Below are 14,265 nucleotides of genomic sequence, written 5' to 3' on the forward strand. Positions count from 1 at the left end.
TGCAATCCCCTTGAAGCACAGTACTGTAAGGTCATTAGAAAACTATGAAGTCAGCATTATTGTCTCCTCATTTTCCCACTTTGCAATTGCAAAACTGGATTTCCTTTATACAAGGACTGCATATTCAGCATAAGCAAATGCCTTTGCTTCTTTGCCTCTAGCCCTGACTCAAGACTTAGATACAAATAACCAAGTTATACATTTGTTTGCCTGTTCTACTTTTCACAACTACAGAACTTGAAGACTGCCCTATTGCCTCCTCTTCTGTTCCTTTGCACTCACTTAAATGGACATCTTTATTTCAGCACACAGCAGCTGGTGCAGAGGGTGGAGGTCAGTCCCTTGTCTCACCTGGTTCTTGCCTGGAGGATTTCCGTGCTACGCCCTTCATTGAATGCAATGGTGCCAGAGGAACATGCCACTACTTTGCAAACAAATACAGCTTCTGGCTGACCACTGTTGAGCAGTCGCAGCAGTTTGTTGGTGCTCCTCCCTCCGAAACTCTGAAAGCAGGACAGCTTCGGACGAGGGTCAGCCGCTGCCAAGTGTGCATGAAGAACTTGTAACAGAAAAGCAAAGCATGAACAGCCTTTGTTACCTGAGAGTAGGCATCACTGATGTGAAGGAGATAAATTCATAAACCTGTTTTGTGTGTGGTTAATAAAGGAATCAAGATGGCCAGAATTCCACAAAAATCTAATTCAAGTCCAGGACTTCGCACACAAGGGAAAGACCGGTGCTCAGAAAGCCATTCTGTGGATCATGGTGCTATGCTATTTCTCTGCTGTTGTTTGGGGCTGCTTCTTCATTCATGGCTACCTCAGAAAGTCTCTGGGAGTTCTTTATTCAGACTGAAGCATAACTGGCATCTCACATACACCACTGCCCTGAGCAAGGCGTGCACCAACTGCCACCAGGAGACACATCTGCAAAGTTGTGCTTTGTTAGCGTCCCTGCAAGCGGTACCTGGCCTCGTGCGAGGGAATGAACACACATTCTCCTATGAAATGCAGAACTACCCAAATTTTGTAATGCACTGTAGGTGACTTTGAAACACTAAGCAGAAGTGGTTGATAACTGACCTGATTAGGGAATTGAAGATGAATGTTTTGCTTTGCTTATACAACAGGTGGGGATGTTCTTTGGCTCCAGTGATAGGTAATCAATTCTAATCCAAACTCATATCCACAGTTGATTTTGAGTCCAAACCACCTCCAGCATTTTTCATAGCTCTAACTGTATTCCAGTAAAAAGTTTCCTTCAAGGCCTGTTCTTATCTCCTTGCAGTCAAATGACGCACAGCCACCAGAAACACTTCATTACTGCAAACCTTAATCTTCCTTCAGAGGTTGCCTTGGCACAGTTTTGTGTAATTATACAAGCTGTGTGTGTATAAAAAGTAGAGGCCTGCCAGCTAGCATGCAATGCTTCTGCAAATACAGAAGAAAGCAGTTAGTTACGAGACGTACATTTATTATTTCTACACTCGCGATCGATTGTGTTCTTCCTCTGGGCTGCTTGCTGTATTCTGCTCGTTTTAAAAATTGCATTTCTATCGTAATCCCACATTCCTAGAGGGCATAATTAAAGAGAAGTGCTACTAATTGTATTATCCTTACGTATTTTGAGGGAAAGCCATGAAAAAGGATGCTAACAGTTACATGAATTCATTAGGTCGGGCTAGAGGTGTGATTATCGATTTCTCTTTCTAGTGATGTGCACAAAACCCTTACATACTGACATTCCAGGACGTCTGAAGGAAGTGCCTTGCAAATACACTATTGCCTCGGCTTAAAGATTTTGAAGACAAATTGTCAGATTATTACTATTAATACAAGACTGAGACATGAATTTCAAGTACTTTTTCTCTACTAGTTGCTAGAGGTGTAGCTCTATCCAGCAAAATACTTGAGCAGACACTGTTTTTATCTTCAATGATTGAGGGTGGAACTAGGTGATCTGTAAGGTCCCATCCAACCCAAAGCATTCTATGAATCTGCAGTGGTTATTTATATGCATAAAACAATGTTATTTTCCCAGATTGGAGTCAGAGAGCTCTGTGTGTTCAGAGTTGAACCACAGTAGAGATGAGGAGAGAGTTTGTGATGAGAATTTTTAGTCTTTCATTTAACTCTTCCCTGCTTGTGAAAGATCCGCAGCTGCTTTGGATGTATTTTGCAATTGCCCTTTAAGATGTTGTAGTGCTCCTGACTGATGATCCTTTAGTGCAGAATATCGAATTTACTTTTAGCTGTCCTTGCATACTGAGCATATTGTGCTCCTGGTGTAGGCAAACACGTGCTGTGTGCACACAGCAGTGCTCACCGTGTGCTGAAAATGTGTGCAATTAACTCTGGGAAGTTTTCAGCAATGGGGCTTCCATGGTGCTATAAGAAGTGTCAGTCAGGTGTGTTTGCAGACTCGATTTTTGAACACGAACACATGAAACGTGTTTTTTTCAGGATTAGAACTTTATGCATTGAACATGCCAGTATCTTTAGAGAAGTATGCTTCTATTGCAAGCCCTGTTGCTATCGATACCCAAACTTCCCGAGTTCCACAAATGGCCTTTTCCTGCTGCTCACCCAGAAAGCACGCTCGTGCAGCAAACAGCTCACAGCTTAGGAGGGCTTGGCCCTGCAGAGCTCCTCCAGCTGCTCAGAAGGCGTGCAGCTAATCCCTGGGAAGAGGAGGAGAAAAAGTGCTGTTTTTTCTAAGTGTATAATTTCCAAGCTGTGTTTAATAAACATTAAACAAGACGAAACAGGCTCTTCTTAGCTCTTTCCTTCAGTATCACACTGGCCCTTTTCAGGAGGTGCAAGTGAGAGGAGACAGCATTCAGTATTTCTCCATGTGTTTTTATTGGTGAAGATGAAACTCTGCAGTTCACGTTCATCGCTCTGTCATGACAAAATGACCACCCTGGGGACTGCCTGGTGGATCTTTAGCATGGAGTAAAAGATCTTTGCCTTAAATTGTTTTTCTTAGGGCTGCGAGAGAGATACTCTGCCTTATAGAAATACAACTGCCCAGGCTGCTCTGATCAACCTGTAACATTAAGGCACTTAGACCACAACAGATCTCAAAAGGCAATAACTCAAGTAACAATGATGCAATCTGTCTATGTGTATATATTAAGTCTTAACATAACCTGGTTTGCATTTATTTCACACGAACAAATTAACAAAATATAGCAGCATACAACCTATGAAAAGCTTAAGAAATTTATTAGATGCACAGATAAAGTGCTGTAACAGAAGTTTGTGTAAATCTACTTTAAAATAAATAAGGTACAGTTAAACCACCTTTGACTCTTTTTAGCTCTGAAAGAAATAACCTAAGTTTCAATGATTTTGATGTTAAGGTCAAGGTGAAATATACCATAACTATAACAGTGGTTGTGATCTGTATCAACTATTTGAGTCTCCCGTTCCTCTCGAGGTCTCCCAGAAGCAGGAAGGCTATTGCAAAATGTATACATTAGACACAGTTCCTTTTACAGAAACATTTTTGTAATAAAGTGTGGTTGCTCAGATACATGTTAAAATATTTAACAAGGAAACAATTTTCTCATGATCCAGTCGATCTTTTAAACAAGACAACGTATTTTTTTCTATGATGCAGCCCACAGGAGGGAACAGAAGTAAACATCCTCCTTAATTGAAGACTGTTTTGCTTTAAGAACTAAACTATTGCATTATTATGAGAGCAAGAAATATCCATTTGGGTTATCCCTTTCTCCAAACATAGAGCCCAGCAATACGCTCATTTCTGCCTTAATCTCAAAGGCCCATTTGTCTTCAGGTAAGATACTGAAAAGAGATTCCCATTAAGCATCTTACAACAAGAGCTTTTATTGCCTTTCCATCCGGGGAAGCTCTTGTTAAGCTGTCGTTGGAGTTTTGGATGCTACTCGGATTCTGTGCTCTGTTTTTTCCATAATTTCAGGCACTTTGGGGCTAACATGGCTGTAAGTCAATGCAATGATATTAGCAATGTGTTCAGCACTCAGAAGAGTCACAGCAGTTTCCTTCATACACTCAGGATTTCAAATTCTTCTTCCAATTCAAACAGCTTGTCAGTAGATTCAATGAGTTCTGCAAAACAGAAGTGATGCTAAAGCAGTGCCTGACTATTTACTTAAAAGAAAAAGCTTTGAAAAACACATTCCAGAAAAGTACCTTCTAAGACTGATAAAAATAAGTAAATCTGTGCTAGCAGTTGTATGGATTGTTTGGACAGGTGGCAGATAGGTATCGCTTGATGCTTAGGAAAGCAGAGTTATTCCACCTGTGACTGTTCTTCTCTTTGCTAAGGAGGGACACTGAACTGCACAGGAGGCTCTCAGCCCACACCATACCTGCTCCTGTAGTTGTCACTTCTGGCTTTGTTGGAGGTATGAACGGAGGCCAGTGGGGCGGGTGCTTCTGGACCAGCTCAAACATCTGTAGGCTCTGTTGCTTTAGAATCTCCTGAAGACAGAATACTTTCATTTAAAATGATGCCTTGAGAGAACCTTAAAGCACAGTTAAGTGTCTGTTCAATAAAAACATCCTTTCATTATGTGTATTTATCAGGAAACAAAGGCTTTATGCAGACATACTGTGAGGTCCTGTTATATTTTGAGTACCATAGATTTCTAACATTTTGCTCATTAAAAACATACCTGGCAGACAGATCTCTTGAACTGTACTACAAGATATCACTGTCTTATAACCAGCTTTGATTTCTACACACCTGTGATTTGGTTTACATGTAGCAGCCAGACACCAAGAATGCTCAATATTTTCTGCCTTTTAGAAGAAAAGCGCCTGTGTGGAATGCTGTGATAAAAGACAGATCAGCTCCAATTTTTTTGGAGATTTGGAAGGATGAGTTTTGATCAGGAGAAGCAAGCTGTTACTGAAGCCAAGTGCTACTGCTCTTCGAAGAGATGTCACCTCCTGATATATTACAATTATATACAAACTGTTTTCCTCAGCTGTTTGCTTTTTTTTTGTTTGTTTCACAGAAACGCCTTTAGAGGTGTATATACCCCTTTAAGGGTATCTGTTTCCACCCATTTGTCAAGTGGCAGGGTTCCTGGCTGTCAAAGCATTGAACAATTTCTGCTTAACATCACAGCAACACTCTTACCCCACTGTGTTAATGCACTCTTCTCTATGGCTCTTTTCATGTGAATACAGAGATAAATGAAATGGGAGTTTCTGGTTTAGGAAAAAAAAAACAACCAACAACCAACCAAGACCATAAATTCCTATAGAGTGAACAGAGATGGTCACTTGCCACTGTTACCTTTTGTACGAGACTGCACCAGTTATCAAAATCACATTCTTCTTTGCAAAAGAAGCCCTGAGGGGGGAAAAAGCAAACAACAAAAATACAACAGTGTTATTTTGCAAATTACAAATCCACAGTGCAGCAGGTAAAGCAGTGTGAGCAGCAATATGCTGATTCCCCCTGTGGCCACTCAATGAAAGACCCCAAATATGTGGCAGTTCAGGGCAAGAACCCAAGAGTGGCACAAGGCCCTGCAAACCCCAGCAAACCAATCAATCAAAAGCATGCAGCAGCTGCTGTGTGCTCTGTCATGGAGCCACGGCCAGCTCCAAGAGCCCAGCCTCACAGATATAATAACCTAAGGATCACTTTCCGTATGGTACCTGTGCTGGAAATATTTGTTCTTCATTATGGCTTTGTCTGGCTCACTGCATTATTCCAGATGTTGTAAAGTTACATAGATAAGTATTTAAAAAAAAAAATCAAAATACTTTCTAGGAAGTAGCAATAATAATAGCAATATGTCAGTGAATGAAAGACGCTGGTATCTTGTTTAAAGCTACAGACCCACATCTCATAGGTGACAACTGCCAAATCCCTACCAGAGGATAATGGCACGGGGTCAGATTTCTTCAGATACAACAGGTGCCTATGGAACGCTGTAACATATGTTGGATAACCTCTACAAATAACTCCATTTACAGATTTTTAAATTATGATATCATAAATAACTTGTCCAGAGTGATCAAGCTTGTAAGACAGCAATAGAATAAAACAAATAAGCCTGACTCCATTCCTTTAACCACTACACACATGCTGCTTGCACACAGTAAATGCACTCAGCAAAGAAACTGAAGGTAGCTCCCTGCCATGCAAACAGACAGTGCCTGTGTGACCTAAGATTAATGCATCTGTGTAGTTAATGTAGCTATGTGTTGAAGAAGCAGCTATGTGATCTTGATGCTATATGTTGATAAAAGACAGCTTTGTGATCTCGATCCTATTCAAGAAACACATTCTTGCCCTTAGTTTGAAATAAAATACTTGCATTTATTACTTTCTAACACCTACTAAAGCTACTGAAGGGTCCAAATTCATGATCTTCATTCTGTGGGGGGCTTGCTGGCAGTGGAAGCTCTGGTCATCAACTGTGCCGTTCTCTTCTGAATCTACAAAGCTTTGGGTGGTGTGAGGGTCCAAATAGATCAGCTCATTGCCTGCATGGATGACACCCATATGTTGAAAACAAACAAGTGACTTTAATGAGTGCTAAGTCCAGAACTGCAAAACCAAAATTAACATTGACTGTGGTGACAATTTATCCAGGTCTTCTGTTTAGGGATTCCTGAGGAGAATCAAAAAGCTTAGACACAATTTTTCCACCAGATATTTACTGTAATTTTCTATTGTGACCTATTACTGCAGATTTTCTGGTTGGTGTGTTCTATCTTTCTCACATACTTTCCTTTTCCCATGTGAGATCCAGTACTTTCTTTTTTTTTAAATCTCAACTGCTGTAATCCCTAACATTCCAAGATCAAAAGGTACAGGATGGCCAGAAATTAAATCTGTAATCCCATTAGCATTCATTCAGAAATTGGAACAAAAGTGCCTAAAACAGCTCAGGTTTTACAAAAGAACAAAACATCCATAAACCTATGGGCCAAAGTCTGGATGACTGTATTTACAACAATTAAAGGAATACACGATACAAGAAGATCTGCAAGAAGGTGGAAAAGACACCACTATCAGAACACATCTGAAATACAAGAAATTAAGAGAAGTGGCAGTTGACCAATATACTTGTTGAATGCTATCAGCATCGGTGTGCTGTTTTTGCCTGTCATTACTTCTTTTTGCATCTAGCTTTGCTGTTACCTTTCTGCTTCTGTAAAGGGACACATCATGCTGTTGCTGAAATACTTTAGGTACGCTTCTTCATCTCTTTAACTGTACTCTGATTTTTCTTTAAAGATTCATAATTAAACTGCATACACTCTCCCCCCAGAAATTTCTCTTTTGACCATCTGCATATTTTGAATAAGTTTCCCTTTTTCCTTACCTAAAAATCCTATGAAATAATAGGCATTATTTGGTTTCCCTCCTAATGCTCCCAAAGACTGTGGCATCTTAAAGCATTCCTAGGAATTCAAAGGGAGGAAAAGGAAATTATAGTTGATTTGTTTACTGATCTCGCAGATACTTGAACTTATTTGACAATGACAACCAATTCATTGGGGAAAAAAAAAACTTACTTTAAATGCATCAATATATACTGGATTTATGTGATTTATCCCTAGTCGTAGAGGTATAATAAGCAAGAGGGGCTTCCAGCCTGTGCAGAGTCCTGCTGTGTTCCTGTTCCGGCCAAGAGCACTTCTGTGCAAATGTGCACTGCTATGGGCTGTGCTGCTGCTCTGGGGAGGGGACCAGCACATCTTCTCTGTGGGAATAAAACCAGAAATCAGTCGGTGCACAAAGGAACACAAAGTAGATCTTCCTCTCTGAAATAAATTAGGCTGCTGTGCCAGAGATCTTCATAGAGCTCCCAAGATAAAACGAGCAGGGCACGGAAATTAATTATAGCTGTTTAGCAGAAGTAATTCTAGCAGACAGAATGTGCTGGCACATCCAAGTGAGACACTGCATTGATGACTGGGAGATGAAAATTTAAGCCTGAAATGACATTTACTATTGGTATTATTAATATGCTCAAGACTCGTCTGTAAAACGTCACAGAAATGAAACGGCAGAGATGATGACATCAGGAACTCCTTGAGGAACTCTTTGCACCCAACGATGTGAGCGTAAAGAAAACAACAGGAACTGAAGCAGAGGTGGACTATGGTTAAGCTTCACTTGTAAATCCACCTTTCTTAGGACTGTAAATTAAGCAAGGCCGTGCATTTCTCAGTGCCAGGATCTGCTTTTTTTGCCTACAAAAAGCACAACTCTTTCACAAACCCTGCATTAAAACCAATTTACATAAACTGCAACCTCATTCCATCTCTGGGCTAAGAGTTTAGATAGCACAGACCATTTTTGTCTTCTCCCCAGCTGCACAGTGGCTTTAGTTTTGGACATGCAAACCTGAGTTTGTGATTTTTTTATCCCTTTTCTTACACCAGGAAGGAATACAGGTGGCCCTGAAGTATTTTGTTCATGTTTAGATACATTTGGGAAAATGAAGTCTTATCAGAAACAGCTATAGGAGTACTAATATTTCACTTACTGATGTCTTCAATGACCACTGTGTTGTCCATAGATACATAAACAGCCAATGAATTCCATTCATCAAATAAAGCAAGCTTCCTAGAGAACAAATTAACATGAACTAGTTAGCCCCAAAGGGTACTTATTCTTGGAAAAAATAGATGATTCTTGAGTAATTAAAAGTTTGGGGTTTTTTCCTTTGGAAAAGCAAACTTGTTGGATTTTTGAAAGTCTTGGTGCAATAAGGAGTAATCTTTGAATATTAAACATTTAATATATTTGGAAAAATAGATACTGAGTGGTACCAGGAAAAGCATGTACACTGTACAGTGTGAAAACTGTTTTGTCTCACTGCCAATTGCAGTGATAGTAACAGCTCAACCACGTAATTAAGTTTGCTACTTTGTATTGCATTTAACAGCCTACGCAATGGAATCTTGCCCATCGTGTCTGTCATTGTCTAGGAAAGGAAAAATTTCCTTTGCCAGCTTTGCATATTAATTTTTGCATAAGAAGTTCTACTGAATTCAGTGGAACTATTTCTGTGTGTGTGTGCAAAGTAGAATTGGACATTAAAAGCTAAAAGAATCTGGGCATCCAAAAGTTAGGTGGGATACAGAAGTTTCTGTTCATTTGTGTGAAATCCAGACCTCTGGGGAAGGGAGCTACAATCTGAAGCTGCACCGGCAGAGTTAGCTGTTGACATAAGCCAGAAAAGCCCAGATGTGAGCACTAACCCATGAAGAACTTAGCAGTGAGAAGTGCTGGGGTTCAGGGTGTGCTCTTATCCCTCCAAGAACTGAGCAAAGCCAGCTCTTCTAAGACTTCGAGACTCTGAGGAGCTGCCCATCTTTTGTGGGTGGCACAACTGCTCACAATTGCAGTTCAGTTCCCCCTTGACCCAGCTGGCTTCCCTCTGACGTTTCATACTGCCAGCCTAACCTACCTGGTAGCACTCCTGACCTGCTAAGGCTGTGCCTCTGTGCAGAAAGAAGCAGACATCTGTGGTGGCTACTGATTAGGGCATACAAACAGCACAGCAGCTGAGAACAACTTCAAGTTTCTCTTTCTCAGGCTCTTACTGTACTAAAATCTAGAGTTCACCCATTCCCAATTCAGTTCCTGCCCACCATACCCCACGTTGCACTTGTAAACACACAATAAATGTATCCCTGATTCTGAGATAGGCAGATGCAGCCTTCAAAACCCTGCCTGGGCCTTATCCTGATCTCTGAGTGAGGTGCCCTGGGGGAGTACATTCTGAATGAGCTGGTAGGATCTGACTTACTTTAATACTTGAGCAACTGTATTTGGTCCAAACCACTCTCCAATCGATTTCCCCTCTCCAACACCCATCTGTGCTGTTTTTGTGAAGGGGAAAAAACAAACCACAAACACAGAAGAAAAGAGAGATCACAAAGAATCCAATAACAAAAAATATTCAATGCCATGGTTATATAAGAAGTTTTGAGTAACTGCAAACTATATTTAGCAATAACAATTATTTTCTCAACCTACGCTTTTTTCAAATCCTTACTGTTGTTAGTTCACAGAACCATAAAATCACAGAATGGTTGGGTTGGAAGGGACCTTAAAGCCCATCAAGCTCCAAGCCGTGCTGTGGGCTGGCTGCCCCTCCCCCCCAGGCCGCTCATGGCCCCATCCAGTGTGGCCTCCAGGGATGGGGCACCCACAGCTCTGAGCAGCTGTGCCAGGGCCTCACCGCCCTCTCAGAATAAAGAATTTTAGTTTAAAGCCATTCCCTATTCCGACTATCAGCCGCTCACCCTCCTGCTTATAAGCTCCCTTCAAGTACTGGCAGTTCCTTTAATAAAATTTCTGAACAAAAGTAAGATTTACAAATAATTATTACAAACTATTACAGATTACACCAATAAGCTCCGTAACTGTCTATTTTAATATTACTGACCCTGGTACCCAAGGCTTACACAGTTGATCAGGGGACAGATTCTAGCGTGTGCTTTTATTTAGGTCTCAGTGAATAACACTTCTGTGCTATTATACCCCACAGCCATCCACATGCATTTTTAGATCTAAACACACACACTGCCTTCATAACCATACTTAAAGTTATGAATTAACAGGTTTCAGTTAAGTTTCAGTATTAAGTTTCAGTATTAAGTTTCAGTACAGTAGGAATTTCAGTAGAAAATGAAACAGAAAGTCTGTTTGTTCTTACCCATCTGGTGGATGGAATAACAGCAATCCTTCCTGTCTAGAAAGCATCGGAGGATTCTGTGATATTCTTCTGGTTGTTCTTTGTGTTTTTCCCATTGCCAATCTGAGTGGAAACACAAAGATTATAAAAACATAATGTTTCCATTATCCTGATCAGATTTCTGGAGAGTAGTAAGCACACAATGAGATGGTACAAGAGTAATCCACAAGAGTAATCCTGCCCTGAAAGTAATGCCTCCCATTTTATGATGTTGGACTTGGTGATCTGAGAGATTTTCTCCAACCTTCGTGACTCATGATTCCCACCAATACCCCATTCCATTTTGCTGCCGTGTGACAGATGGCAGCAGAGGGGCAGTGTGACAGCATGGCATCTGACATGCAAGTGAGGATGAAACAAAAGGGTGGGACTGAATTCCTTCATGCAGAAAAAAATGGCATCCACTGTCATTCATTGAGACTTGCTGAATGTCTCTGGAAACCAAACAGTGGCTGTGAGCACACTGAGGCACTGAGTGGTGCATTTCAGCAGTGGCAACAGCTGGTCACATCTGCTGGCACAGATTTGCACGAGTGCAGCATGCAGGCTCTTGTTCATGGCTGGTTTAAATGCACAGCTACTGGTGGTGTCTGTGTTTAAAAGTAGTGTTTTGTAGCTGAGAATTTGTTCTATCAAATAGTGTTATTGTGCTCTTTGTATCTGTTGTAGTTTTCATGGAAATAAACAGGAGGCATTACTTTCAGTGCAACCTGCATACAATTCATCTCTAAAATTTACATTTTGTTTAGAGTGTCTAGAATTCACAGTTTGCTATTTCCTTTAAACTGTTCTTTATCATCATAGGCTAAATGGCAAAGATGTCATCAATTGCAGACTTATTCTGACTGATGGCTGCTGAGCACTGAGAGCTACTGCAGTATCTGTGAGCTTCCAAGGTTACTCAAAACCACGTGCTCTACTTAAATCTTGTGAGATTTGTGTACATACATCAAATAACAATACAAGGTCCATACTGGAAAGTCCTCTCACACAACAAATCCACAACAGCTCTGCCATGTCTGCTTCTGCCTCTAATAGAGGCAGTTTCCTTAGTTATGGAGAGCAGCAGGATTCCCTGTCTGTTGTCTCTATTTCTCTGCTTAAAGCTGCTATGATTTCACCCAGTCAGACAAGAATAATTCAACAGTAACTTCTACCAAAGCACCAAATAAAGTTTTATTAATAAATCTGGGTTTTGTGCTTTTATGGAATACTACACACACACACACACTGAAGAAACGTGGTCTCCAAACAATACAGATATTCACTCAGAAGCAGTACACACCTCTTCCTAAATGCCTGCAGATCAGTGCCTGTGCCAGCATCATCTGCCCACACCTCAGCATACATCCCCAGCCAGCGTCAGACGAAGGACCAGTGCCTCCTATTAGGAAAGTTCATCACAATTAATATGGGCTTTGAACTGGAGGCAGCAGCACAGAGAAGCTGTCAGAGTATAAGAGCCCAGTTAGGTCTGCTGAAATTTGCAGTGACTGTCCTGTGGATGCAATGCTTTTATTTCCACACTGCTGGTCTAATCTCTGCGCAACACAAATAAGGTTTATGTACTCCTTGTGGAGCTGACTTACTCTTCATTCTTCAACAACACTCGCAGATATGTGCTGCTTGCTTTACAAACACGAGCACCTGATTACATGCAAGTGTAAGTACACACAGATTTTAATAACTTCAATATGCTGTTTGCATAAACAATTATAACAGTGCTCAAAACGTAATAACGTAAAAATCATTTGTCAGTCCATGAGGCCATCTCTACTCCTGCTATTTAATTTTAACGAGACAACAGGTCTGCAGCATACTCACCAATAGGAGAAAACTTTCTTCTATACGTAAACCAGAGACGAGCACTGACATCCAACAATAACTTAGATTTGTCTGGAATGTTTTTAGAAGGAAAGAATAAACTTTTAGAACCAGGGAATTCCAGTTTTTCCTACATAGCCCATATATAGCATTCACAGATGACTCCTGTTAGCTTCTACATATAAAGTCTTTAATACTTAGATGCTTTTTTAACCTTTTAAACCTGAGAACTTTTGTAGACTTTTAGTTAAAGTTGGATTGTTAAGAATGAAATAATTACTAGGCAGTGAAGTTGTAAAAGGTGTATGGAATGATTCTGTCTAGCTTGAATGAAATGCTACGGAGAACTACGTCCTCAGGAAAGAACTGGTACAGCAAGTTAAGGTGAAGAACTCCTATGTGCCAAACAGCATAGAATTATGCATCACTTCCAAACCCAATACACTGTTATTTCTTGAAAATATTAATAATACTGACTTAATTTTTCTTGTCACTTTTTTCTTTCTTTTTTAAATATACACTTACAGAATTGCCCCAAAGGCTCTCAAAGATTTCTTAAGCTCTTACCTGCTGCTTTCTCTCTGTGCTGTGCTCAGACCCACTGGCATTTCAAGGGATCTCTCAGCCCACCAAGGCTGAGTATGGGACCCTTGGCTGTCCCAGTACCATGGCTGCAATGACAGCTGCTACCTCTGACATGTAACACAGGGTTGTCCTTGTCCCCTCCCCAAGGAGCAAAACTCAGTTCTGAAATCTGATCTCTGTATCATATAGAATTGCTAAAGCTAACATTGCTTTTCACCAAATTACAGCACACGCCTCAGATTATTATTTGTTATTGTGCTGATGATTTTGAAATCTCACTTTATAGCTGACAGCTCCCCTCAAGGGTAAATAACATCAGCAACACCAACCATTCCCTGCAGATCTGTTTTAATTTCTGAAGCATCTGGTGATGAGAAGGGACCGAACTCACAACTCCGCCAGTCGTGCGGTCTCTGCACCAGCAGTGACAGACAGTGACACCGGGGTTTCGTTCAGGGCTGAGTACCACTACCTACAGCTGGGGGTTTTGTTTCCAGGGAGAAGCTGCTGCCGCACCACAACCAGCATGTCACAGAAGAGTCTTCACGTTAGAGGTACCTTCATTCAGGTGGTGCCGCCTTCCCAGAATCCACACCGGCTCATCGGTGTCGGGAAATTCTTCTAAGTATTCCGACAGAATAGTGATCTGGTTTTCATACCTGGACAGAACTGAGCACAACACGGCAGAGCTCAGACCTCGCCCCGCTCCGACAGCACGACATGGCTGCCGCCGCACGGCCCGGCTGCGGAGGGAGGGAGGGAGGGGAGGAGGGTCTGCCTGCGTCACTGGCTAACGGTAATTAATACCGATTAGAGAAGGAAGTCCGATCGCAGCAGGGTTTGGGTTTGGTTTTTTTTTTTTCCTTTTTCTTTCATGACTAAAGCGGGGCTTGTTGGAAGAGTAAAAATGCCCCTCGGTCGTTGTCTTTCAGACGGCAGCCTGAAGAAACAGCGCTGACCGCAAGCATGAAGCCAAAGCAGACGCGATCCTACGCCGCTCCTCACGTAGGAAGAACGACGGCGCCGCGTGAGAGCGGCACAGCGCCCCACCGCAGCTGTCACACAGCCGCCCCGCCCGCACGGCTGGACAGCAGCTCCCGGATCCGCCCGGCGAGCCCTCGCGG

General features: G+C 41.6%; 2 protein-coding genes across 2 annotated transcripts in view; one reads left to right on the top strand and one right to left on the bottom strand.

The window, feature by feature from the left end:
- The window catches only part of COL4A6 (collagen type IV alpha 6 chain), an 86,688-nt gene extending 83,944 nt beyond the window's left edge, over nt 1-2,744 (top strand). The window contains exon 46 of the mRNA XM_031554736.1: nt 306-2,744. Coding sequence (XP_031410596.1) covers nt 306-566 — 261 coding nt within the window. The 3' untranslated portion in view covers nt 567-2,744. The remainder of the gene's footprint in view (nt 1-305) is intronic.
- A 464-nt stretch (nt 2,745-3,208) lies between these two features.
- ATG4A (autophagy related 4A cysteine peptidase) lies at nt 3,209-13,881 on the bottom strand. Its single transcript, XM_019618285.2, has 12 exons — nt 13,700-13,881; nt 12,557-12,628; nt 12,018-12,116; nt 10,694-10,795; nt 9,782-9,854; nt 8,513-8,592; nt 7,536-7,723; nt 7,343-7,421; nt 6,352-6,497; nt 5,296-5,352; nt 4,361-4,472; nt 3,209-4,097 (listed from the first exon to the last, which is right to left on the bottom strand). Exons 3-12 carry the CDS (start codon nt 12,076-12,078, stop codon nt 4,033-4,035), a joined length of 963 nt encoding a protein of 320 aa, XP_019473830.1. The 5' UTR covers nt 12,079-12,116; nt 12,557-12,628; nt 13,700-13,881; the 3' UTR covers nt 3,209-4,032.
- Nucleotides 13,882-14,265: the final 384 nt, after the last annotated feature.

This window comes from Meleagris gallopavo, chromosome 9, assembly GCF_000146605.3.
Source record: "Meleagris gallopavo isolate NT-WF06-2002-E0010 breed Aviagen turkey brand Nicholas breeding stock chromosome 9, Turkey_5.1, whole genome shotgun sequence".
Classification (NCBI taxonomy): Eukaryota; Metazoa; Chordata; class Aves; order Galliformes; family Phasianidae; genus Meleagris; species Meleagris gallopavo.

Bases quoted from the DNA above. Each gene is read 5' to 3' on its own strand.
- ATG4A (XM_019618285.2), bottom strand. From the start codon at position 12,078: ATGCTGAGGTGTGGGCAGATGATGCTGGCACAGGCACTGATCTGCAGG. The intron at 7,724-8,512 runs GTAAGTGAAATA...TTATTCCCACAG, and splicing joins AGTGGTCATTGAAGACATCA to AGAAGATGTGCTGGTCCCCT. The intron at 4,098-4,360 runs GTATGGTGTGGG...TCTGTTTTGCAG, and splicing joins AGTGACAACTACAGGAGCAG to AACTCATTGAATCTACTGAC.